Source organism: Ranitomeya variabilis, chromosome 1 (genome assembly GCF_051348905.1).
Source record: "Ranitomeya variabilis isolate aRanVar5 chromosome 1, aRanVar5.hap1, whole genome shotgun sequence".
In the NCBI taxonomy this organism is placed as follows: domain Eukaryota; kingdom Metazoa; phylum Chordata; class Amphibia; order Anura; family Dendrobatidae; genus Ranitomeya; species Ranitomeya variabilis.
The window spans coordinates 445,432,420-445,459,678 of record NC_135232.1 but is presented as its reverse complement, the minus strand read 5'-3'; the positions used below and the strand labels follow the sequence as shown (position 1 = coordinate 445,459,678).

Below are 27,259 nucleotides of genomic sequence, written 5' to 3'. Positions count from 1 at the left end.
CCTGTTCCCTGAAAAAACCTGTCTGCCAGGGTGTATTTCACCACTGACACCTGGACGAGCAAACATGGGCAATGGAGTTAGATCTCAGTGTCTGGACACTGGGTGACTCTGGTGGCTGTGGGGGCAGGCAGCCAAGGGGCTGCTCCTCAAGTCTTTGAATTCCCAAGGCTTGCGGGACAAACGTCTGTATCTAAGACTTTCTCCACTGCTTCTGGCTCCTCCACCTCCTCTAGGGCCTCCACCTGTGCCCTCAACCTCTCCCTAAAACCGACACGCATTCCAACAGTGCAGATAGAATCCCCCTCATCTCCGTACTGCTCAGCCATGGCTCACAGGAATCAGGTAGTGATCAAATTAATATGCCTTGGGGATTGCAGTCACACAGCTTAAAAGTTGTAGACAGTTATCCAGTCTGAGTTAGAACAATGGCTGTCTCCACTGAAGGTCAGTGCAATAACAGTGTAAACCTGGTGGGGGCCCTACGCCTGGGCAACCTCAAACACTTGCCTTGCATGGTTCACATCCTCAACCTGGTGGTACAGCATTTTTTCCACCACTACCCCAGCCTGGATGCGCTGCTACAGAAAGCACGGTCGCTGTGTGCTCACTTACGACGATCGCACCCCGCAGGTCATCGATTTGCATTGCTACAGAGGTCTTTTAGTTAACAGCTTGATTTGCGATGTTCTGACATGGTGGAATTTCACTCAGCACATGTTGCAGTGACTGTGGCAGCAGCAACTAGCCCTGGTACAGTATGTTCTTTAGTATAGCCTGGGCCAACGCAGTCCGGACGTGTTGCAAATCACGCTTGCAGAGTGGGCACAGATGAAGGACCTCTGCACCCTTCTGCAGTTTTGAAATGGCTACTAAGATGGTTAGCGCTGATTATGCCATCATCAGCATCACTATTACGGTTTATCTATATGCTGGACCACACTTTGAATAGTCTGCGTAAGGAGATGGTGGTCCCAGAGAAAGAGGTGGAAGCAGAGGAGGATGTGGAAGGGATAACAATATCTCAAAATTCCGGACTGTCGTCTCTCAGGTGGGTGCCATGGGAGGTTCCCTAACAACGATGAAGGGGGGCTCATGGTACGAGACAAACTGTTAGTGAAGGTGCAAAAGCCGAGGAACAAATGGAGGAGGACGAGGTGATGGACGCGCAACAGTTAGGAGTGGAAGAGGATAATGATCCCCTCTCTGTTATCCATGGTTGTAGGGAGGGGACAGAGGAAGCAACCTTGAGCGTTACCCCGCCACAAACACATAATGGACTTGGACCTCATGGAAGCACCCAACACATGAGCTCTTTCTTGCTGCCCTATCTTTAACATGATGCATGTATTCTTAGGGTTAGAAATAGTGCTGACCACTGGGTTGCCACTGTTAGATCCACGTTACAAGAATAAATTTAGCCAGGTGCATCCCCTCTGGAAAGGGATGCGCACATGCTTGAGTATCGAAACACGCTTGTAGACAATCTTTGGAGTTGTTTTTCCCAAGACAGCAGTGAGGCTAACAGTGTGCCTCCTAGTTCTAGATGTCCAACCCCGGGAATGGCAAGGCGTCATTGCCAAAACATTTGCAGCAGCAGTGTAAGTGGCATAAGCAATTTCTGTGAGTCGTTTCACACATTTTTTAGATAAGCCCATGCACAAGCACAACAGAGTACCAATCTGACACATTGTGAGCCACTGAAGAGGATGGTGCAAGAGCATCTGGAGCTCAATATCAATGCCATCAGGGGGGTTTGGACCCTATTGCATTCTGGTCTTCAAAAATGGAAGAGTAGCCTGAGCTCCCCTGTCGTGTCTTGGACGTTTTGTCATGCAGCCAGCATTCTCACAGAATGTGTCTTCAGAGCTGCTGGTGGTGTCCTGACGGATGAGTGCATTGGCTGTCCCCTGAAATGGTAGATCGCCTAGCTTTCATCAAAATGAACAAGTCATTGATCTCAAATGACTTTTGCACCTTAGTTGCAGACTGGGCAGACTAGGCGATGGTGTCATTTTTACTATTTTTTGACATGTGGAGACTTCAAGTTGGGTCTTCATCTGGTGGGTTGCTTGTGGTGGAAGGTTTGTCAGAGGCCTATTATACTGTTTCTACTCTGTGGAAATCAATGCCACTTTAGTGGTGTATGACAATTAATATTTGAAATGTGGAGACTCCAAGTTGGGTCTCCATCTGTTGGGTTGTTTGTGTAAATAGGATTCCCAGACAGGCAGGCCTGTATTTACTTTCACTCACTTGTGTTACTTGCCTTACATTTTTATACCAATATTACTGTATGAAACTGATGTTTGTGCCATCTGAGTGTGGCTGGAATGAAAATAAAATGGAGGTGTTGGAGGTATCAGGTCTCCAAGCTAAGAAGGCTTACACTGTTCCCTTAACCACCAGGTTTTCATTGAAACTTTAATTTCAAGCTATAAATGCTTTGATTGTTTAATGAGACACAAATCACTGTTTCTCTACACATTTTTACAACATGATTAGTAAGAAGAGGTTTTATTTCTAGTTGCCAGTTCAATCATTTTAAACAAAATAGTTATTTATGTTTATATTTAATACAGTTTGGCTAGACACATTATACTTTTTCACATTTCTGAATTTGTATTAGCTGGAAACTCATGCAGTTTAACGTCCAAAGCCAAGGGTTTGAAATAAACGCAAGCAAACTAAAATTATAGTGTTATGGACATCAACAGCATTTTGTCATTTACTTTTTTACTTGTGATTATAGAGTAACAATACTATAATTTAATTTAAACATGTCAACACTGGAGCTTTCTTATTGGGCACACTTTAGTGAGTTTTCTTTTTTATTGCTGCATTGCTCATTAAGAGAGCCGTAACTTTTGTTTCCATGGTCATAGCAATGGGAAAGCTAATTTTTTCAACAGTGAGATACATTATACAGTAGCACCAATTCAAAGTAGATATAAGTAACTTATTGATTAACTTTATTTAGGGGAGAGAAGAAAAAAAAAGACGCCTCGTTGTTTTTTTCCATTTAAAATTCATGCTGTTCATGGCATATCCAAGTAATGTCATATTTTATTATATTACATAAGTTCATAAGATTGTGGCAATACCAATTATGCAAATTTTTTTATATACTGAAATAAGAGAGAGAGAGAGACTCCAGAATGGAAAACGAAGATATGGGGCATGCTCAGTGAATGGATCCAGTGAAAAAAAAAACGGATCCGTTTTTTCAAAACTCGCCAGATTGTGCCTGACGGCAAAAACCTGATGTGTGAAAGTAGCCTATGGTGGGAAGCACATGTAGAAAAATTAACTACAGTAGTGTAGCTGTGCTGACATATGAAAGTCAGTGAAGACAGCAGTACTTTGGATACACACACCTTACATCCAGCCTATACTACTAGGAGGGACACTGTCACAAGAACAACATCTAAAACTGCATAACAGGGTGTCTGAAAATAAGTAAAGGAATGAAGATTGCAGTCTGAAACTAAACTTAAGTTATTTTCATACGCAGTGTCCATGCAGCAGCTTTACACAATAGCAGACCTTTGCTGCTGTCTTTCCACTGTTTCCCTGCACAATCAAATCATTAATCTTGCAAGCAAACAGCTGTTTCACCTGTAAGGCTGCTTTCACACTTGCGTCGGCCCGACGTACCGACGCATACTGTGAAAAAAATGCCCGACGTGGGCAGCGGAAGCAGTCTTAGGACGCTTCCGCTGCCCCATTGCAAGGTCCGGGGAGGAGGGGGCGGAGTTTCGGCTGCGCATGCGCGGTCGAAAATGGTGGTCTCGACGCACAAAAAAGTTACATGTAACGTTTTTTGAGGCGGCGGTCCACCAAAACACGACGCACGACGGTTGCGACGTGTGGCACTGCATCCCAATGCGTCGCTAATAAAAGTCTATGGAGAAAAAACGCATCCTGCGGGCAACTTTGCAGGATGCGTTTTCTCTCCACAACGACGCATTGCGACGTGCAGTGCCCGACGCTAGTGTGAAAGTAGCCTTAGGCTACTTTCACACTAGCGTCGTTTTGAATATGTCACAATGCGTCGTTTAGGAGAAAAAACGCATCCTGCAAAGTTGTCTGCAGGATGCCTTTTTTCCCCATAGACTTACATTAGCGACGTATGGCCACAAGTCGCATCCGTCATGCACAAAAAAGTTACATGTAACATTTTTTTGTGCGTCGTGTCCGCCATTTCCGACCGCGCATGCGCGGCCGGAACTCCACCCCCTCCTCCCCGGACATTATAATGGGGCAGCGGATGCGATGAAAAACTGCATCCGCTGCCCCATTGTGCTTTTATTTCACAGCATGCGTCGGTACGTCGGCCCGACGCACTGCGACGGGCCCGTACCGACGCTAGTGTGAAAGTAGCCTAAGACTGTGCCGCAGATCATTATAACCATGCAGTTTTGCAAGTTAAAAACTTGTATTCCAGCAGAATTAAATGATTGTGCAGGGGCACAGTTGAAGACCATGAAAATGCAGCCTAAAGATACCACTAACATATGTATAAATCATTTTTCCCATGTCATAGCCTTTACAGTATCAACTATTGTAAAGCTGCACAATTAACAGCCTACTGTGACATATATTGTCATTCAATAGTAGACAAGTGGTTGAAAAAGTATTTGTACCCTGTGAACTTTTTCACATTTTTTCATGTTACAACCACAAACTTTTATTGGGATTTTACCAACAGAAAGTAGAAAGTATTTGTGAAATGTAAAGGAAATGATACATGGTTTTTTAAATATTTCAAAACTATAAATCTGAAAATTGTGACGTGCATTTGCATTAAGCCTCTTGTAGTCTGATACCCCAGATAAAATCTTGGGTGACCAATTACCCCCAGAAGTTACACAATTAGGGAATTGAATCATTTGCATGTCATTTATTCTCAGTACAGCTTACAACTGTTCTGTGAAGGTCTCAGAGTTTTGATTGAGAATATTAGGGATCAAACAGCATCATGAAAACCAACCAGACAGTTCAGGCATGAAGTTTTGGAAAATAGTAAAGCAGGGTCAGGTTCTAAAAAAAAATAGCCCAAACTCTGAACATCTCATGGAGCACTGTTCGATCCATCATCCAAAAATTAAAGGAGTATCGCACAACTACTAACCTATCAAGACATGGCCATCCACCTACCTTGACATCCCAAGCAAGGAGAGCACTAATTAGAGAAACATCCAGTTTCAGTTTGCAAAAAGCCATGTAGGGACTCAGCATGTGAAAGAAGGTGCTCTGGTCAGATGACAGTAGAAATTTTAGTGCTAATGCAAAACGCTATGTGTGGTGGAAAACTAACACTGCATATCACTCTAAAAACACCATTTCCACCATCAAATATGGTGGAGGCATCATCATGCTGTGGGGATGTTTACCTTCAGAAGGGCAGGGAAGCTGGCCAGAGTTTATGGAAAGATGGATGCTGCTAAATACAGGGCAATTCTGGGGGAAAATGGGGCTCAGGTTCACTATCCAGCAGGACAGCAACCCTAAATATCCTGTCAGAGCTGCAATGTAATGGTTTAGTTCAAAGTCCAGACCTAAATCCCATTGAGAATCAGTGGCAAGACTTAAGAAATGCTGTCCACAGACACTCCCCATCCAATCTCACTGAGGTAGAGCTCGTTTGCAAAGAAGAATGGGCAAAAATATCAGCCTTTAGATGTACAAAGCTTGTAGAGAAATACCCTAAAAGGCTTGCAGCAGCAATTGCAGTGAAACTATGGTCCTATTATGGTCCTACAAAGTATTGACTCAGGGAGCTGAATAAAAATGAACATCACAATTTTCAGAAGTATATTTTAAAAGTATTTAACCCCTTCAGCCCCCAAGCTTGTTTTCACCATCATGACCAGGCCAAATTTTACAATTCTAACCAGTGTCACTTTATGAGGTAATAACTCTGGAACGCTTCAAAAGATCCCAGTGATTCTGAGGTTTTTTTCGTGACACATTGTATGTCATGATAGTGGTAACATTTCTTTGATATGACTTGCATTTATTTATGGAAAAAAAAATTTTTTTTTAAATGTTGCAATTTTCAAACTCTTAATTTTTATGCCCTTAAAGGGAGGGTGCCGTGATTTTAGTTTTTGTATTAATAATTATTGATTATATAATCAATTATTTTCAAAACAAAAGTAAATGTACCTCTTTCATACTTTTTTATTTATTCACTTTTACTTTCACCACTGGAGGCCGCCATTTTCATTAGTGTGGGTGTAAGTGTCTGGGCACGACACTTGCACATCTCACTTACGGCAGCCATGTACATAGGAAACTGCAGTCGGGCCCCGACCGCATCTCTTTCATTGAGGCCGCTCCTCCTGCCTCTCAGCTGTGACTTGGCCACGCCCACTGAGCTGCCGCATCACAGCTGTGAGAGGAGATCGCGGCCATTTTGTTTTTCCCTCTGCCATCGCACACACAGCTCAGTGCGTGCGATGGCAGAAGCTGCTGCTGGGAAGCGAGGGTCCGAGGTGAGTATCTGCAGCAAGGAGCTGTGATTGCAGCCTGTACTTAGTATTACAGTACAGGCTGCAATCACTGCTCACTGCCGACCTGTTCAGAGCAGAGCAGGGAGATCGTCACACTGCTCTGCCCTGAACATGACTCAGCATTTCCTGAGAGAGGATGGAAGGTAAGTACAGGGTTTTTATTTTCTTATGCATCTACCACTGCTACCAGCCCCTATATATCACCTAGCACTGCCTGCCCCTATATACCACTGCCTGCCTGCCTCTGTATACCACTGCCTGCCTCTGTATACCATTGCCTGCCTGCCTCTGTATACCACTGCCTGCCTGCCTCTGTATACCACTGCCTGCCTGCTTCTGTATACCCCTGCCTGCCTCTGTATACCACTGCCTGCCTGCCTCTGTATACCCCTGCCTGCCTGCCTCTGTATACCACTGCCTGCCTGCCTCTGTATACCACTGCCTGCCTCTGTATACCACTGCCTGCCTGCCTCTGTATACCCCTGCCTGCCTGCCTCTGTATACCACTGCCTGCCTGCCTCTGTATACCACTGCCTGCCTGCCTCTGTATACCACTGCTGCCTGCCTCTGTATACCCCTGCCTGCCTGCCTCTGTATACCACTGCCTGCCTGCCTCTGTATACCATTGCCTGCCTGCCTCTGTATACCACTGCCTGCCTGCCTCTGTATACCCCTGCCTGCCTCTGTATACCACTGCCTGCCTGCCTCTGTATACCCCTGCCTGCCTGCCTCTGTATACCACTGCCTGCCTGCCTCTGTATACCACTGCCTGCCTCTGTATACCACTGCCTGCCTGCCTCTGTATACCCCTGCCTGCCTCTGTATACCACTGCCTGCCTGCCTCTGTATACCACTGCCTGCCTGCCTCTGTATACCACTGCCTGCCTGCCTCTGTATACCCCTGCCTGTCTGCCTCTGTATACCACTGCCTGCCTGCCTCTGTATACCCCTGCCTGCCTGCCTCTGTATACCACTGCCTGCCTCTGTATACCACTGCCTGCCTCTATACCACTGCCTGCCTGCCTCTGTATACCCCTGCCTGCCTGCCTCTGTATACCACTGCCTGCCTGCCTCTGTATACCACTGCCTGCCTGCCTCTGTATACCACTGCTGCCTGCCTCTGTATACCCCTGCCTGCCTGCCTCTGTATACCACTGCCTGCCTGCCTCTGTATACCCCTGCCTGCCTGCCTCTGTATACCACTGCTGCCTGCCTCTGTATACCACTGCCTGCCTGCCTCTGTATACCCCTGCCTGCCTCTGTATACCACTGCCTGCCTCTGTATACCACTGCCTGCCTCTGTATACCACTGCCTGCCTCTGCATACCACTGCCTGCCTGCCTCTGCATACCACTGCCTGCCTGCCTCTGTATACCACTGCTGCCTGCCTCTGTATACCACTGCTGCCTGCCTCTGTATACCACTGCCTGCCTGCCTCTGTATACCACTGCCTGCCTGTATATCACTGCCTGCCTGCCTCTGTATACCACTGCCTGCCTGCCTCTGTATACCCCTGCCTGCCTGCCTCTGTATACCCCTGCCTGCCTGCCTCTGTATACCCCTGCCTGCCTGCCTCTGTATACCACTGCCTGCCTGCCTCTGTATACCACTGCCTGCCTCTGTATACCACTGCCTGCCTGCCTCTGTATACCACTGCTACCTCTGTCCTGTGTAGCTAATCTAGTCCTGGGTAGCTAATCCTGTCCCGTGTACTGTGTCCTCAGCAGTCAGTATCACACAGGACAGGATTAGATACACGGCTCAGCAGTCGGTATCACACAGGACAGGATTAGATACACGGCTCAGCAGTTGGTATCACACAGGACAGGATTAGATACATGGCTCAGCTGTCGGTATCACACAGGCCAGGATTAGATACACGGCTCAGCAGTCAGTATCTAATCCTCTCCTATGCACTCTCCCCCCTGCGTGTCTTTTCCCATTGTGGTTTATTATTTTTGTTGTGGGAGATGTGGGAGTCGAGGATTATGCGTTCGGTATGGTTTAAAAAAGATTAATAAAGGACTTTATTCTGGCCGAGTCTTTATTTACAATACAACTATAGGATTAGTAATGGATGGGTGCCTTATAGACGCCTCTCCATTACTAAGCTGTAGGCTTGATGTCACCGGACAATATGAAGGTGACATTAACCCCACAAATATGAACCCCACTTGCTACCGCTACAGGGCAAGTGGAAATTGCCAGGCAAAGCGCCAGAAAAGGCGCATGTAAAAGGCAGCTGAGAGCTGATGTTTTTAGCCTGGGGGGGGGGGGGACAGTATCCATGGCCCCTTCCTAGGCTATTAATGTAAGCCCGCAGCTGTCTGCATAATATTTCATGGTTATTAATTATAGGGGGCCCCACGTCTTTTTGGGGGGGCTGTCCCCCATTTTAATAGCCAGTAAAGGCTATAAGTATACAGTTGCGAGCGTGTGAGTGAGCACACCCTCCCACCCACAGACCAGTACACTGCTCTTCTGAAATACTGTGCTCCTGTCACCCTGCTCCTTCCACCATACGTCTCTCACCTCCCTAGAGCAGCACAATACCATATGGATCACGTATAATGCCGATATATATATATATATATATATATATATATATATATATATATATAATCACATATGCTCCCATAAAGACCACACATTATGCCGGGATATTATAATATATATATAATATCGCACATTATGCCAAGTATTGTGTGATCTATGTGACGGTATTATATGTGATCTATATGGCAATATTATGTTTGATCAGTGTTGTGGAATGATGTAAAAACTATATGACGGTGGTATATGAGAACTATATTGTGGGATTATGTGTGATCTATGTGGAAGTACTAGGTGAGAATTATATGGCGGTATTATGTGTGATCTATATGGTGGTATGTGAGAACTGTATGACAGTATTGTGTGATCTATTTGATAGTATTGTGTGTGATGTATATGGCGGTATTATGTGTGATCTATATAGCGGTATTATGTGAGAACATTATGGCAGTATTATCTTCAGAAAGTGGACCCATTCTACGGTGGTTCTGGCTGAGCACCTGCACGCGGGTCTGGGGTAATAGAGGGGGCAGCATGACCTCCAGTTAGGTGCAGTCAGGGCTGGTGAGGCAGCTGAAGAGAGGGGTCTCATTTTTATCATTACTCTATGGCTACATTTCCCCCAGCGTCACCCCGGACTGCTCCTGTCGTCTCACTTTCACACATCGCCAGGACAGGATGGAGAAGACAGGATGTGAGGAGGGGATTGGGGTCTTTGCATGCAGAGTCTGGATCAGAACAGGCCATCAATCTGCAGAAATGTTTCCTGGATTTCTGTAGAGCAGATGGCCCATCCATGTGTATAAAAGACAGCGTTCTATGTACAATCCCTGGCTGCTCCGCGCACTGAACAGGGTGCCCCCCATAGACCAGCACACTGCTCTCCTGAAATACTCTGTGCTGCTGTCACCCTGCTCCCTCCACCACATATCTCCCAGAATCCTTGCTGCCTGCCATCCTCGGTGACTGTCTACTTGTCAGTACAAGGCTGCCGTCACACATTCAGTATTTGGTCAGTATTTTACCTCAGTATTTGTAAGCCAAAACCTGGAGTGGGTGATAAATGCAGAAGTGGTGCATATGTTTCTATTATACTTTTCCTCTAATTGCTCACTCCTGGTTTTGGCTTACACATACCGAGGTAAAATACTGACCAAATACTGCTAGTGTGACGGCAGCCTTACTCTGCAGTCACTGACAAAATGGCTGCTCACTGTGTTCCTGAATCCTCTCTTATCCCTTAGCAAACACATGGAAGGAGAGGAGTGACATCACACACGTCAACAGACTCCGCCCATAATTACTGCAGTGCAGTAATGTGAGCTAGTTGTACACTAGGTTTTTCTGAAATTTCAGCAGCTGCTCCCCCTAGTGTTTAAAAGTGGAAATTCCAAAACTTTTCAAATTATTTTTCATATTTTACTAAATTATAAACAAATGAAAATATTTTTTAAGAAAATTTAAACATTAATTCTTTACATTTTTACAATTGCTGTAAAAAATTTTTTTTTGATGGCACCTTCCCTTTAAATCAAGAGTTATGTCACACAAAATAGTTAATAAATAATGTTTCCCACATGTCTACTTTACATCAGCAAAACTTTTTTAATTATAAATTTTTTGGTTAGGAAGTTATAAGGGTTAAAAGTTGACCAGCAGTTTCTCATTTTTTCAACAAAATTTACAAAACCATTTTTTTTAAAAGATCATATTACAGTTGAAGTGACATTGAGGGGTCTATATGACAGAAAATACCCAAAAGCGACACCATACTAAAAACTGCACCTCTCAAGGTGCTCAAAACCACCCTTCAGGTGCTTCACGGGAGTTTTTGGAATGTGGAAAAAAATGAACATTTAACTTTCTTTTACAATTTAATTTAATTTACTTTAAACCCATTTTTTTTTATTTTCACAAGGGTAACAGGAAAAAATAGATGCCAAATTTTGTTGTGCAATTTTCCCTGAGCATACCGATACCCCATATGTGGGGGAAAACCACTGATTGGGTCCACGCCAGAGTTCGGAAGGGAAGGAGAACCATTTAACTTTTTGAGTGCCTAAACAGTGAAAATCCTCCACAAGTGACAACAGTTTTGAGAATAGACCCCTCAGGTCACTTATCTAGATGTATAGTAACCAGATAATTGATAATTACATATAATTCTGTATAACTACATGATAATTCTGTAGAATGTAAGCCTGCAAGGGCAGGGTCTTCTTTCCTCTGTACCAGTCTGTCATTGTTAGTTTGTTTACTGTAAGTGATATTTGTATTTTGATGTAACCCCTTCTCATGTATAGCACCATGGAATTAATGATAATAATAATAATAATAATAATTGAACAAATTGCTACATATAACAAAAATATAGGGAAAAAAGAAAAGTTTAGCTTTTTATTTTAACAAAAATGTTATTTTAGACCCCACATTTTTTATTTTCACAAGAGTAACATGAAAAAATTGTCCCCAAAATCTGTTGTACAATTTCTCCTGAGCATGCCAATACCCAATATGTGGGGGTAAACCACTGCTTAAGCTCACGGGAGGGCTTGGAAGGGAAGGAGTGCCATTTGACTTTTTGAATGCAAAATTTGCGGATGCCATTTCCCATTTGGAGAGCCCCTGATGTGCCTAAACAGTGGAAAACCCCCAAAATAACACCACTTTGGAAACTAGACCACTCAGGGAACTTATCTAGATATGTGCTGAGCACCTTGAACCCTAAGTGCTTCACAGACGTTTATAATGTAGAGCCGTGAAAACAAAAAAAAATAAAATTTTTCCCCAAAAAATTTTGCTTTAGTCCAAAAGTTTTTATTTTCACAAAGTAACAGGAAAAAATGGACCCCAAATGTTGTGCAATTTTTCCTGAGTATGCAGATACCCCATATGTAGTGAAAACTACTGTTTGGGCTTACAGCAGGGCTCAAGAAAGGAAGGATTGATGGAATGGTCTGCAGGTGTCATATCGTGTTCGGAGAGCCCCTGACATGCCTAAACAATGGAAATCCCCCATAAATAACCCTCAATAAATGTATGTAGCTGTGTGGTGAGCACCTTGAACCCACAGGTGCTTCACAGAAGTTTAGAATGTAGAGCCGTGATAATTAAAAAAAAAAACATTTTTTTCCCACAAAAATGTTATTTTAGCCTCAATTTTTTTATTTTCACAAGGTAACAGGAGAAAATGGAACCCAAAATTTGTTGTACAATTTCTCCTGAGTATGCAGATACCCCATATGTGGGGGTAAACTACTGTTTCAGCGCACGACAGAGCTCAACAAAGGAGTGACATTTTGGAATGCAAACTTTGATGGAAGGTCTGCCAGTGTCATGTTGCCTTTGGAGAGCCCCTAATGTGCCTAAACAGTGGAAAAACCCCAAAAGTGACCCCATTTTGGAAACTAAACCTCCCAAGGAATCTATCCAGATGTGTGTCGAGAGCACCTCGAACCCACAGTTGATTAACAGAATTTTACAACGTTGATCTGCGGAAATGAAGAGAAAATACCTTTCTCTCAAAAATGTTGTTTTTGTCCCAAATGTTTTCATTTTTACAAGAATCGTAGGAGAAAATGGACCCAAAAATTTGTTGTGCAATTTCTCCTGATTACGCCGATACCTGATATGTGGTCAACAAATACTATTGAGGCACAGTCCACAGCTCAGAAGGGAAGAAGCGCCATATTGGAGTTCTGATTTTGTTGGACTGGTTTGAGTGTGCCATGTCACATTGGCAGAACCCCTAAAGTGCCAGGACAGCAGAATCCCACATAAGAGACCTCATTTTACAAACTACGCCTCTCATTGAATTCATCTAGGGGTGCAGTGATCATATTGACACCACAGGTTGGTCAAAGAATTTTATACCATTGGGGTGTGAAGAAAATAATATATTTTACAACCAAAATTTTGCTTTAGCCCCATATTTTACATTTTCACACTGGGAAATGAGTAAAAGTGCCACCAAAATGTGTCCCACAATTTCTGCTGAATGCGGAAATACTCCATATGTGGCTTTCCAGTACTGCTTATTCACATTGCGAGACTCTGGAGGGATACAGATTTTCCTACAATAGTTTGCGAACTCCATATATAGAGACCTTAAGGGCTAGAAGAGCAGAATTCCCCTTCAAGTGACCCCATTTTGGAAATTATACCCCTTTGGGAATTTATCTACAGGTGTACTGATGATTTTGACTCCATGAGTGTTTTCCAGAAACAAGCAGTAGTGGATATTGCTGATTGAAAATTGCAAGCTGCCGTTGTAGTGGCCAGTACATTGTAGTGACCAGTACATGTTTCTGGAGACATGCACCTGTAAATTAGGTGGGCATTCATCGCTTCAGAAATGTCAAACATGTAGATGCTAAATGTGGTTTAGGTACTGTAGTGCAGCGGGGTGACCCAGGAAAGTTCCAAAACAAAGTCTCTTTTAATGGTCAGTGTACTAACAGAAAGTATATAGGATCCTCTGGATTGCAGCTGGGAAAACAAGATAGTCTGTAACCGGGACCGTTTGCCATGGGCGACTGCACTGCCATGTACGCTGAGGGGTGCCAGGCCTTTTGGCTCCACTTGGCTCTGTGTTGCTTCACACAGGCTGAAGTTATGGCAGAGCCTTCTGCTCTGCACACTTGCAAAGCCAAACCGTAGGCCACATGGAAAACCCAGCCAGGAGGAAACGGACCGCACCAGTATCATCCTGTAGTCCGATTCAAAAATAAAAGACCATGGCAGATTTTCCTAAATCTGCCTTGGACAAATAGCGTGCCCAAGACCAACACTTACTTTTATCGTGCAGTGCAATCACAGCTATGGCTGTGACTGCAATGCACTCCTGCGGCCTCAATACGCTTCTGCGCGTATCCTGTCACTGCCTCACAGTACACTGTGGGGCTCAGAAGTGAGAGGGGTATTTGGATTTGGGAGCACAGAATTCACTGGATTTCTTCTGGGGTGCAAGGAACCGTTTTGCTTTTCCAGAGCCTTTGTACTATTAGTAACGTGGAAGCCCCTATGTTTCTATTGACAGTTGTGAGGCAGTGGCCCCTGTGGCAGCTAGGGGGCGCTGTGTGTGCTCCTTGGGATATGCATGGAGGCATATCTGTTGTTATAATGGTGGTGAAACCGTGACTGGCAGAATTGTGAGTGGCCGATATGTGTCGCAGAGGGAGTCTGCGTGGTAAATCTGATGCAATGTTGTTGTTCTGGGACCTGTAGTCCCTCAAGAGTTTGTATAGTTATGAAGGGAGACTTACTAGGCTAGTTATGTCAGATGGGCGGGACAAACTAGCCACACAACCACACACTCCCACCCAGGGGAGTGGTTAAAGGTATATAATGTGACCAGGGTGTGGGTCACATGTTCCTGTGTGGTTCCAGTGTTTGGATCTGAATGGTCCAAGTGTAAGGTCCTGGAAGCCTGTGTTGGAAGTCCTGGGAGTAGGATTCCTGAACAACACATGGTGGGGCTTTGGACTTGGTGGCCTGGGGTGTTGGACAGATGTCCTGAATAGCACCCGGACAGGTCACTTGCCTGTGTGTTGGACAGTCCCATGTGGCATGGACGTCCTGAATAGCACACTGAGCAACCTGTGTGGGAAGACCTGGGAGTAGGCTTCCTGAAGAGCACAACCTGTGTTGGATCTCCTGGGAGTAGGAATCCTGAAGAGCACATGCCAGTGTGTTGGACAGTCCCATGTGGGATGGACGTCATGAATAGCACACAGTAAGACTATGGTTCTGGATGGTCTGTGTTGGGGAAGCTACCGTTCTTTGGTGGCTCTGGACTGACTGATGTGTGCTGGCCAGGTAAGTTGGTGAACCCCGTAAGGCAGTTTCCCCAGGAGAGAGGACTGACGAGGAGTCAGCAGGTGGAGCAGGAGCTCCCATAAGGTACCATTGACTGTTGGTGCTTGTGATAGTCTATGAAATTTGTGGTATCCCACGGTAACTGAACAAAGTGAGGTTCAGTGTGTTTAGAGACCGCGACTCAATGTCATGTGCACTATATGACTAGGGACATTGGTGAACTGTTCGGCGTATGGACACCCATGGTAACTGGATGAAGTGAGAGGTCCAGCATGTTTAGTGTCTGTGAGACAAAGCCGTATAAGAAGTGTCTAAGATAAAGCTGCAAGTTAATATCACCAGTTGGTGCCTATTATGTTCTATGAAATGTATATAATGAACTGTGCATAACCCGGTTTATGACACTTTAATAAACTATATGGACTGTTTTGTTTGGAAAAATCGTGCCTGACTACGTTAATCCCGTGCCAAGCGAGTGTCCCCCAATACACTTAGTAAGTGCAACCTTACACAGTAGATGGACCTGAGAGGGGACTTGCTTTTTTGTGGGTTGATTTGAAGCTTTTATTGGGAACATTTTACATAACTTTTGGGATCGCATTTATCCGGTGCTCTACCTTGAGCACTTACTTTGGAGTTTCCATCTAAACCTCCGGTGACATGATTCAGATGAAACCCCTGAGGGAGCAATTCACTATAATGAGGCAGCAGAGTTACTCTGGACTTCATTTAATCTCTGTTTAGAGTTGCCATTCTTTTTGGAAGTGTACAAAACTGTGGCTGATGGCACTTTTATGCATGCCTAAAAATACGGACACTGACGAATAACAGTCCAGACAGTGTCCAAAGTTCCATCTGCTTCATTATAGGGACTCTTCCATCAGGGGTTCCGTTTGAATCACATATTTCAGAGATTTACAGAGAAACCCCGTGTAAGCGATCAGTGTAGAGCGCAGGATAAATGTGAGCTGAGCCTTTTAAGATCTTTCAGAGGCAGAATGAACAAATCAACAGCAGGTAAAGAATTTGTTTCTCATGTGGTATAAGTGATTAGACGACTTTATTCTTTGGTTCGGTGCGATTACAGCGATACCAGATTTATATTGTTATTTTTATGCTTGGCTGCTGTCACACACTAAAAGATGCATTTTTTTGCAAAAACATTTTTCCATATTTCTGCCGATAGAGTTATGTGATGGCTTGTTTTTTGCGGGACAAGTTGACGTTTTTATTTGTACCATTTTCGGGCACATGAAATTTTTTTATTGCATTCTATAACAATTTTTGGGAGGTATAATGAACAAACACCAGCAATTGTGTTTTTTTTGTTTTTTTTTTGGGGGGGTTATGCCATTCCATTTATGGTAAACTTAATAAGGCAGCTTAATTCTTCGGGCCAATACGATTACGGCAATACCACTTTTATAAAAAAAAATTTAGGCTTTGGCGCTTTTAAACAATAAAAACTACTTTATAGAAAAAATAAAAATGTTTGCACTGCTTTATTCTAAGATGTATAACTTTTATTTTTCTGCTGATTGAGCTGTATGGCAGCTTGTTTTTTTGCAGGACAAAATGATGTTTTCAGCTATACCATTTTTATTTACATTCATCTTTTTGATTGTGTTTTATTCCACTTTTGTGTTCGGCAGTATGATGATAAAGCATCATTTTTGCCTCTTATTTTTAATCTTTTTTTAGGGTGTTCACTGAAGGGGTTAACTGGTGGGACAGTTTTATAGGTCTGGTCGTTCCGGACATGGCGATACCAAATATATGTACTTTTAATTTTATAAAAATATTTATTTAGGGGTACAATATATATAGTGTATATATTTTTTTTTTTTTTCATTTTTATTTTGTTTGTTTTTTTATATTTTTAGAACATTTTATTGTTTGTTTTTTTCGCTTTTTTACTTAGGCCCACTATGGGACTTTCACTTTCTGTAGTCTGATCGCTGTTATAAAGCATTGCAATGCAGTCGCATTGCAATGCTTTATAGCCTGTCAGCCCAGCAGACGTAAGTTAGTTAAATTATACACTGCGCATTATCTAACTATCTTGTTAGTGCCTGGTGACCCGGATGTCGTCATGACGACATCGGATCACCATGGCAACGATCGGGGGCGCCAATCCAAGGGCGGAGGGGCTTTCTTCCCTCAGCCTGCTCACTAAATGCTACGATCACAGAAATTGCAGCATTTAGTTTAAAGTGATGAGGCGGTGCAGGCACTGATCCTGGCACTGAGTGTCAGGTGTCAGCTGTCTCAATCAGCTGAACCCAGGCGGCAATCGAGTGCGCACAGTCCCTGTTCGCACAAAATCACCTGGAGGTAAACATATTTCCAAGGGCGGTAAGTACCTAGCAATTTCTACATACGGATACGTCCAAGGTCGGGAAGGGGTTAAAAAACATACAACATTTCCTTTATACTGCACAAATACTTGCTACTTTGTGTTGGTATATCACATAAAATCCAAATAAAATACATTTAAGTTTGTGATTGTAACATAAAAAAATGTGGTAAAGATCCCAGGGTATGAATACTTTTTTAAGGCACTATATATAAATATAAGGACCAAAAATTCTTCTGACATAGTTCAACAAATTTAGACTGGATTTGCAAATTGCAGCTCTTGATGTATTTTTAGTAAAAACCATAAGTGGATACAAAAAAGGGAGCAAATATAAGACCTTTCATAATTATCTACTGAAAAACTTTGCAGTAATCAAACCTGTAAAATTCATATGTAAATATGAGGTCGATGAACAATAGTTTGTGCAACAATGCCTATTCTGCAGTTAAAGGGACTCGGTCAGCACAGAATGACTGTTCAAACCAAGTACAGGCTCTGGGTGATTCACAGTGTGGCCAAACATGTACAGTGAGGGAAATAAGTATTTGATCCCTTGCTGATTTTGTAAGTTTGCCCACTGACAAAGACATGAACAGTCTATAATTTTAAGGGTAGGTTAATTTTAACATCGAGATATATAATATAAAAAATAAAATCCAGAAAATCACATTGCATACATTATATAAATTTATTTGCATTTTGCAGTGACAAATAAGTATTTGATCCCTCTGGCAAACAAGACTTAATACAAGCACAGCAGTCAGACTTTTTTTGTAGTTGATGATGAGGTTTGCGCACATGTCAGGAGGAATTTTGGTCCACTCCTCTTTGAAGATCATCTCTAAATCATTAAGATTTTGAGGCTGTCACTTGGCAACTCAGAGTTTCAACTCCCTCCATAAGTTTTCTATTAATGTGCTTCTTTTTGAGCCACTGCTGTTGCCTTGCCTATATGTTTTGGGTCATTGTTTTGCTGGAAGACCCAACCACGACCCATTTTTAATGTCCTGGTGGAGGGAGGGAGGTTGTCACTCAGGATTTTATGGAACATGGCTCAATCCATTCTCCCATTGATGTGGTGAAGTAGTCCTATGCCCTTAGCAGAGAAACACCCCCAAAACACAATGTTTCCACCTCCATGCTTGACAGTCGTTATGGTGTTCTTTCGGTCATAGGCAGCATTTCTCTTCCAACAAACACGGCGAGATGAGTAAATGCCAAATACCTCAATTTTTGTCTCAACTGACCACAGCACATTCTCCTAATAACTCACAGAATCATCCAGGTGTTCATTGATACACTTCAGATCAGATGGGCCTGCACATGTGACTCCTTGAGCAGGGGGACCTTGCGGGCACTGCTGAATTTTAATAATAATATTATTATTATAATAATAATTATATTATGGTAATATGTTACCAATGGTTTTCTTGGTGACTGTGGTCGCAGCTGCCTTGAGATCATTAACAAGTTCCCCCCGTGTAGTTTTAGGCTGATCTCTCATTTTCCTGTTGATCATCAAGTATACCCCAGGAGGTGCCCCAGATCGATGTCGATTGACAGTCATTTTGTATTTCGTCCATTTTCTGACTATTGCACCAACAGTTGTTTTTCCTTCTCACCCAGCGTCTTAATTATCGTTTGTAGCCCATTCCAGCTTTGTCCAGGTCGATGATCGTCCCTGACATCCTTTTTAAGCTCTTTGGCCTTGCACATGTTGTAGAGGTTAGAGTCTGACTGATTAATTGAGTTTGTCGACAGGAGTCTTTTATAAAAGTGACTATGTAAGACAGCTGTCTTTAATGCAGGTAATGAGTTGATTAGGAATGTCTAACTGGTCTGTAGGAGCCAGAACACTTAATGGTTGGTAGGGGATCAAATACTTATTTCTCACTGAAAAATGCAAATAAATTTATATAAAATATACAATGTTATTTTCTGGATTTTACTTTTGATATTCTGTCTCTCAATGTTAAAATTAACCTACCCTTAAAATTAGAGACTGTTCATGTTTTTGTCAGTCGGCAAATTTACAAAATTAGCAAGGGATCAAATACTTATTTCCCCCACTGTAAGTACACCTTCCCACGTGCTTGTTTTCCCCCTTTCTTTGATTAACAGCTCTGGCTGATAGAGTGAGAAAAGAGCGGAGAAAGATGGAAAACAAGCAGGTTAGAAAGTGCACTTCAAGCGTAACAGTCATTTTAACTTTTATTTCATAAATCTAAAGTATACGTAAACAAAAAGCAATAATGTAATATATCTTATCAGTGGAATTTGCTTCATTCTCTGCTAGAATTGATCAGTTACTATAAAAATTCTCATTTCTAAGATAAAATCTGTATTCGTTGAAGACTTTCCTATTACCGAGATAGGAGATGGCAGCTGCTACGGACACAATTATATGCAGATAGGAAGGGGAGGAGCTTGAGATGCCTCCCTCATTTTTCCCCTCCTATTTACATAGAAGTATATCCACAGTAGCCGCCATCTCCTATCTCAGTAATGGGAAAGTCTTCACTGAATACAGATTTTATCTCAGAATTGAGAATTTTGATAATGAAAGATCAATTTTGGCAGAGAAAGAAGCACATTTTTCCAAAATATTACGAAGTTGCTTATTTACAAATGTACTATTGATTTATTAAATAACCATTAAAGTGACGGTTACTCTTTAAATGTTTGGCCAGTGGCCACGCCATGATGCACCGAGTGCCTGCACTTGGTTTGAACAGTCATTCTCTTCTGATAGAGTCTCTTTAAATTAATGGTAAAAGCCAAACATCTGATCGAAAATATATAAATCTGATTTACCTTCAGAAAGAGGATCAAGTGTGTGAATCATTAGCTGGAATATGCTGTTCCTCATGAGACTATTATGTAGAGAGGCTGAGCTGCCACCACGCTGTAATCTTGGTCTTGTCTGTGAAAACAATAAAGAAAACATAGCCAATAGGAATACTTTGTCAGTCAGTAGCACCAAAAGATGTATAATTTCTGAATTGTACTCTAGGTTTCTATTTGCATTTTTACTTCCATCAACAATTCATCAATTTCATATCATATGGTTCATCTATATATATATAATTGTCTAAGGGGTACTTCTGTCTTTCTGTCCTCAACTTCCGTAACGGAAATCCCGCGTCGCTGATTGGTCTCACCAGCTGCCTCTCATGGCTGCCGCGACCAATCAGCGACGGCCACAGTCCGATTAGTCCCTCCCTACTCCCCTGCAGTCAGTGCCTGGCGCCTGCATACTCCCCTCCGGTCACCGCTAACACAGGGTTAATGCCAGCGGAAACAGACCGCGTTATGCCGCGGGTAATGCACTCCGTTATCGCTGCTATTAACCCTGTGTGTCCCCAACTTTTTACTATTGATGCTGCTTATGCAGCATCAATAGTAAAAAAATGTAATGTTAAAAATAATAATAAAAAAACAAAAACCTGCTATTCTCACCCTCCGTAGTCCGCCGAGCCACACGCGGTTGCCGCCATCTTCTGTTCCCAGAGATGCATTGCGAAATTACCCAGAAGACTTAGCGGTCTCGCGAGACCTCTATGTCATGTGGGTAATTTCGCAATGCATCCTGGGAACAGAAGATGGCGGCAGCCGCGCACGCATCACGAGAGCTTCGCTGGATCCCGACGGGTGAGTATATAACTATTTTTTATTTTAATTATTTTTTTAAACAGGGATATGGTGCCCACACTGCTATATACTACTTGGGTTGCGTTATATACTGCGTGGCCGCTATATACTACATGGCCAGTGTTAGAAACTATGTGGGCTTTGTTTTGTACTGCGTGGCTGCTATATGCTGCGTGGGCTGTGTTATATAGTACGTGGGCTGTGTTATATAGTACGTGGGCTGTGTTATATAATGCGTGGCCACTATTATATATTGCGTGGCCTGTATTAACGCATTGCCTATTCTACAATATGTATGTATGTATGTATATAGCAGCCACATAGTATATAGCACAGGCCACGTACTATTTGTCTGCTATATACTACATGGCTCCTATATACTACGTGGCCTGTTCTATATACTATGTGGCTGCTATATACATACATACATATTCTAGAATACCCGATGCGTTAGAATCGGGCCACCATCTAGTTTACAATAAATGATTGTGGACGATTAGCTAAAAGCATGCCAATTGGTGGTTGTTTAATAGAGTGATTGGACGCGCCATGCACACAGAATAATTGATTGTTGGTACGATTATTCTGTTTGCATAGAGTATCATTATTTTAAACAGCAAACAGAACATCATACAACATGATGTGCTGCCGAGAAGGATGATTTTTGGGCTTGCTTAAAAATAATTCCACACAATGAACAAGTGTTTGGTTTGTTTGTCGATTAATTGGGAATGGTATTGCCTAATAGTGGTCCAGTGTAAATATTTACCCTAACATTGTTGCACATTTTGGTAATCCTGTAAATAAAGAGTAGTTTGCCACCACTTTTGTACACACTTCGGAAAAGTATTTTGATATAATGCTTGCATGTGACTTTCTAGGACAAGTATAGCAAAATAAATTTAGGAATTTGCATAATGTAAAAATGTTCAATTTAGTTTTAGGAGTAATTCGGTATATTCATCCATTTTTAAAAGGAAAACCTTGAGTTGTTCACCAAATGTTTATTGAATCTGTTGCTTATAACACCATATAGAATTTTATTACTGCAAAATTAAAGAAGAGTTCGCAGCTTCAATCATCAGAAGCACATCACTCTTCTGCCACAAGGCTTTCAGGTTGCTGGGGGTGGAAAGACTGACAGTTCAGAACAGCGGTATGATCGCAACACTAGTTTGAACTGAGAACTCTACCTTGTAGAGAGCAAAGTCAAAGCTGGAAGAAGTGCATGGGTACCATCCAAAGACCGTCCAGCTTCAGAGTGACATGAGCATGATCTAAAGCTTAGAGCTTTCCTTGGCAAGGTCGCCAGCCACTCTGAAACTGCATGGTGGCCAAAAGACTAGGAAACAATCAATACACAATAAAACTAAAAATCCTTGAAAATAGAGAGGATTTTTAATAAGAGGTAAATTGCAAGGTTACTTGTTTTTACAAGCTCTTTGCAATTGTCCCACTTAAGAACTGTAGGTAACCCCTTCAAATGGTTGTGCCTCTACTTTTATATTGATTATGTAGCCATAAATATAGGTCATCAAATTGTGGGGTTCCAACATTGGCAGCCCAATCAATCAGCCTCTCTCAGTGCTGTTGGCAGCAGAATCTTAGCAGTTATAGAGCTGAACAGCACAGCTCCACCAACTGTGTAGTGGCCACTTCTGGATGCTGCAGATCCACTACCATTCATTCAAATGTGGGCTGTGCTGTACCAACCTTAAATCCTTCAGATTTTTTTACGTCTTGTTTATGAAAGTGCATGTGGATTTATGTTCAGGATACATGTTTATTAGCAGCAAGGATATAAAAGGGATTATTTTATCCTCAGGGCACAATATAATCTGTAATTTTAGATACTAACCTTATTAGGAGTTGCGATAGTCTCAGACAAAGTCTGCATGAAAAGAAAAAGTATGCTTTGTTTATTAATATTAAACATTTGTAGAACAGCATTTCTGCACATTTTGAGGCATGACTAATTGCTTACATAACCTACTCAATTACATAAGATGCTCCATATTTTAGCAGCATTATTGATAACCCCCATTTAATATTTACACTAACCACCTGCTAATTTGGCAACTATAGAATTACACTAAACAGGCTGTCCACTTTGGGAACATTTTTATTTACGGTATTTAAAAACATTTATTTGGGGCTAAAAATAATTTTTGCAATTAAGTTCTATAAAATAGATTTGAACCGTTAACTTGTTATAGCCTCTGTCTTACGTTGTCTATTCCTAGCTGCAGAATGAGTTAGCAGAGAATCTGGTGGTGAGCTAATTCTGATGGAGAGTTTGTAACTTCAGACCGCATCAAAGTTAACAGTGCAGGGAAACGAGGAGTTTATAAAAATAATGCAACATTTTGAACAAAATCAAATAGCAAAAATGATTTTTAGCCCCAAATCATTTATTTAAAAAATGGTCCCCCAAAATGAAAAATCTATTTAATATCTCAGCTTCTGACATGTCATTTATACCCGGTTTACGCTCAGCCATCCTCTGACTAAAGGCCAAAGAGAGTACATTGTAAGCTCTCATGGAAAATCAACCGGAGACAAAGAGGTGTGGAGCTTGGCAGAATGTCCTTTCATTCATGTTATTGGTGAAGATCTCAAAACACAGACTGCCAGTAGTCACAATTTTGGCCCAGTCACGAAGACATTTCAGAATTTTTTTAAAAATATGTTGCCTTAATTGACAATCAGATCATAGGATAAAAACAAAATAAACAAATAATCTGCAGTAAGTAAATTAATATTGTAGGTTGTGAGCCCTCGCGGGCAGGATCCTCTCTCCTTCTGTATCAGTCGTGACTTGTATTGATTGATTAAGATTATTGTACTTGTTTTTTATTATATACACTCCTCCTCACATGTACTGTAAAGTGCCATGGAATAAATTACGCTATAATAATAAATAATAATAAATAGTAATAGTACATGTAAATAATATAGGGTACTTAGTTGACACTATTTTGGTAAAAAGAAAGTAAAAGCCCAATTTTAGGTGTAGGCTGCACTACAATAGTATGACATATTTTGTTAGGTGCTATATCCAGTAGTCAAAAAATAGGATACATGGACCAGAAGTAGAAAGCACTACTGTATGATATGCACACTAAAATTCAATAGATAATGTAGAAAAAAAACTTTATTGGCACACAATTACAATTAAAACATACAGTGGTACGGAAAATATTCAGACCCCTTTACATTTTTCACTCATTTTTTATTGCAGGCATTTGGTAAATTCAAAAAAGTTCATTTTTTTCTCATTAATGTACACTCTGCACCCCATCTTGACTGAAAAAAAACAGAAATGTAGAAATTTTTGCATATTTATTAAAAAAGAAAAATGTATATATCACATGGTCATAAGTAGGGTTGAGCGACTTTTACTTTTTTGGGGTCGAGTCGGGTTTTGTGAAACCCGACTTTGTCAAAAGTCGAGTCGAGTGAAGTCGGCCGATTATCGTGAAAAGTCGGGGATCGACCGAAACATGAAACCTAATGCAAGTCAATGGGGAAGCATAGTCGGCAGTGACTGGAGGCCAGGAAAACACCTACAGTGCCCATTTTAATGGCCAAAACATCCATTCTTGTTACTGAAGCTTGTCAATCTTAATTTACTTTATAATAATAGATAGGCATTGGAAATTGGGGGTCATTTGGCTAAAGTTGTGGGGGGTAGGGCTGGTTCAAGTTTTTAGTGGGCCCAGGAAACGTGGACTACGTCACGGCGGTGGAGCAGTGAGAGGTAAGTATGTCAAGTTTGCAAGGGCTGTGATCCTGAGCAAGCAGGGGGGGGCCCACTCGTTGGCATTGGCACTGGCACAGGGCCCCTCAAAGTACAGCGGTGTGTTTGCACGGCGGGGGCGCCTCCCACCGGCAGCGACACTTTTGCGTACTCTGAGGGGCCCTGTGCCAGTGACGTCGCCAACGAGTATGCCCCCCCACCTGATGAAGGAACCTGCACTTTCATCTGCACCTTCCTCTTTGTCCCTGTGTAAGGTGGTATAGCATGCGGGAAGGGGAACCTTACTTTCAGCAGGGTCAGATTCTGGCTGTGTAGAGTGCAAGGGGAATGTAGTGGTCTGGGTCAATGTACCAGCAGACTCATCTAGCAGTGGCTGGGCAATGGGCAGGATGAGGAGGAAACACAGATATAGGGCCAAAGAATAAAGTAGGCTAAATGCAGTTCAAAATTGGTAACAGGACTAAACAGGCGGCATTGCTTTGTTCAGTGGAGGAGCAAACCCAGGAGCAGCAGACACCGTTTTAAGGGCCCAACCACACTAGTAGGCCAAATGCAGTTTAATATCTGCTACTATAGGCCGAAAGCCTAAAGACTGAAGCTCAGCTTTATACAGTGGAGGACAACACCAGGGAGCAGCACACACCGTTAGTAGGCCCCAACCAAAGTTGAAGGCCAAATGCAGTTTAATATCTGGTACTATAGGCCGAAAGCCTAAAGACTGAAGCTCAGCTTTATACAGTGGAGGACAACACCAGGGAGCGGCACACACCGTTAGTAGGGCCCAACCAAAGTTGAATGCCAAATGCAGTTTAATATCTGATACTATAGGCCGAAAGCCTGAAGAATGAAGCTCAGCTTTATACAGTGGAGGACAACACCAGGGAGCGGCACACACCGTTAGTAGGCCCCAACCAAAGTAGTAGGCCAACTGCAGTGTGGCATTAAAAAATACTTAATGAGAGCCTGAAGGTTGAAGCTCAGACAAGGAAACCTGGAGGAGAACACCAAGGAGGAGGAGAACACCAAGGAGCGGCAGACACCGTTACTAGGCCCCAACCAAAGTAGTAGGCCAACTGCAGTGTGACATTAAAAAATACTTAATGAGAGCCTGAAGGTTGAAGCTCAGACAAGGAAACCTGGAGGAGAACACCAAGGAGGAGGAGAACACCAAGGAGCGGCAGACACCATTACTAGGCCCCAACCAAAGTAGTAGGCCAACTGCAGTGTGACATTAAGAAATACTTAATGAGAGCCTGAAGGTTGAAGCTCAGACAAGGAAACCTGGAGGAGAACACCAAGGAGGAGGAGAACACCAAGGAGCGGCAGACACCATTACTAGGCCCCAACCAAAGTAGTAGGCCAACTGCAGTGTGACATTAAGAAATACTTAATGAGAGCCTGAAGGTTGAAGCTCAGACAAGGAAACCTGGAGGAGAACACCAAGGAGGAGGAGAACACCAAGGAGCAGAAGACACCGTTACTAGGCCCCCAACCAAAGTAGTAGGGCAACTGCAGTGTGACATAAAAAAATACTCAATGAGAGCCTGAAGGTTGAAGCTCAGACAAGGAAACCTGGAGGAGAACACGAAGGAGCGGCAGACACCGTTACTAGGCCTCAACCAAAGTAGTAGGCCAACTGCAGTGTGACATTAAAAAATACTTAATGAGAGCCTGAAGGTTGAAGTTCAGCTTTTTCAGTGGAGGACAGCGTGATTGAGTGGCGCCGCAGACAGACAAAGGTAGTATGTGTTAACTAAAAAAGTTGGCTCTATGCATTTTTAAATTAGTTACAGGGGTACACAGGCAGCATTGTTGTGGTCAGCGGAGGACAATTCGAAGGAGGGACCGCAGACAGACTTCCTAGGCCTAAAATAATAAAATAGGCTCTATGCAGCTTCCATTAGGTGGCAGGGGTACACAGGCAGCATTGGTGTGGTCAGCGGAGGACAATTGGAAGGAGGGACCGCAGACAGACTTCCTAGGCCTAAAATAATAAAATAGGCTCTATGCAGCTTCCATTAGGTGGCAGGGGTACACAGGCAGCATTGGTGTGGTCAGCGGAGGACAATTCGAAGGAGGGACCGCAGACAGACTTCCTAGGCCTAAAATAATAAAATAGGCTCTATGCAGCTTCCATTAGGTGGCAGGGGTACACAGGCAGCATTGGTGTGGTCAGCGGAGGACAATTGGAAGGAGGGACCGCAGACAGACTTCCTAGGCCTAAAATAATAAAATAGGCTCTATGCAGCTTCCATTAGGTGGCAGGGGTACACAGGCAGCATTGGTGTGGTCAGCGGAGGACAATTCGAAGGAGGGACCGCAGACAGACTTCCTAGGCCTAAAATAATAAAATAGGCTCTATGCAGCTTCCATTAGGTGGCAGGGGTACACAGGCAGCATTGGTGTGGTCAGCGGAGGACAATTCGAAGGAGGGACCGCAGACAGACTTCCTAGGCCTAAAATAATAAAATAGGCTCTATGCAGCTTCCATTAGGTGGCAGGGGTACACAGGCAGCATTGGTGTGGTCAGTGGAGGACAATTGGAAGGAGTGTCTGACACAGTAAGTACTCCGAGTCCCAAAACCTAAATTGATGTTAATGTAT

The 27,259-nt window shown here is 42.8% G+C and overlaps 1 protein-coding gene and 1 long non-coding RNA gene across 11 annotated transcripts in view; one reads left to right on the top strand and one right to left on the bottom strand.

Moving 5' to 3' along the window:
- Positions 1-27,259, bottom strand: part of SLC24A2 (solute carrier family 24 member 2) — a 675,272-nt gene that overhangs the window by 217,508 nt on the left and 430,505 nt on the right. For 7 of the 10 annotated variants that reach the window (XM_077249620.1, XM_077249614.1, XM_077249629.1 and 4 more), the window contains 2 exons: positions 22,754-22,786; positions 20,059-20,167 (listed from right to left, as the gene is read on the bottom strand). In XM_077249620.1, coding sequence (XP_077105735.1) covers positions 20,059-20,167; positions 22,754-22,786 — 142 coding nt within the window. The remainder of the gene's footprint in view (positions 1-20,058; positions 20,168-22,753; positions 22,787-27,259) is intronic. The other 3 variants (XM_077249660.1, XM_077249669.1, XM_077249645.1) reach the window with 1 other exon arrangement.
- LOC143764268 (uncharacterized) overlaps positions 16,102-27,259 on the top strand; it is a 483,255-nt gene continuing 472,097 nt past the window's right edge. Inside the window, exon 1 of the long non-coding RNA XR_013213139.1 lies at positions 16,102-17,240. This is a non-coding gene — a long non-coding RNA (uncharacterized LOC143764268). The remainder of the gene's footprint in view (positions 17,241-27,259) is intronic.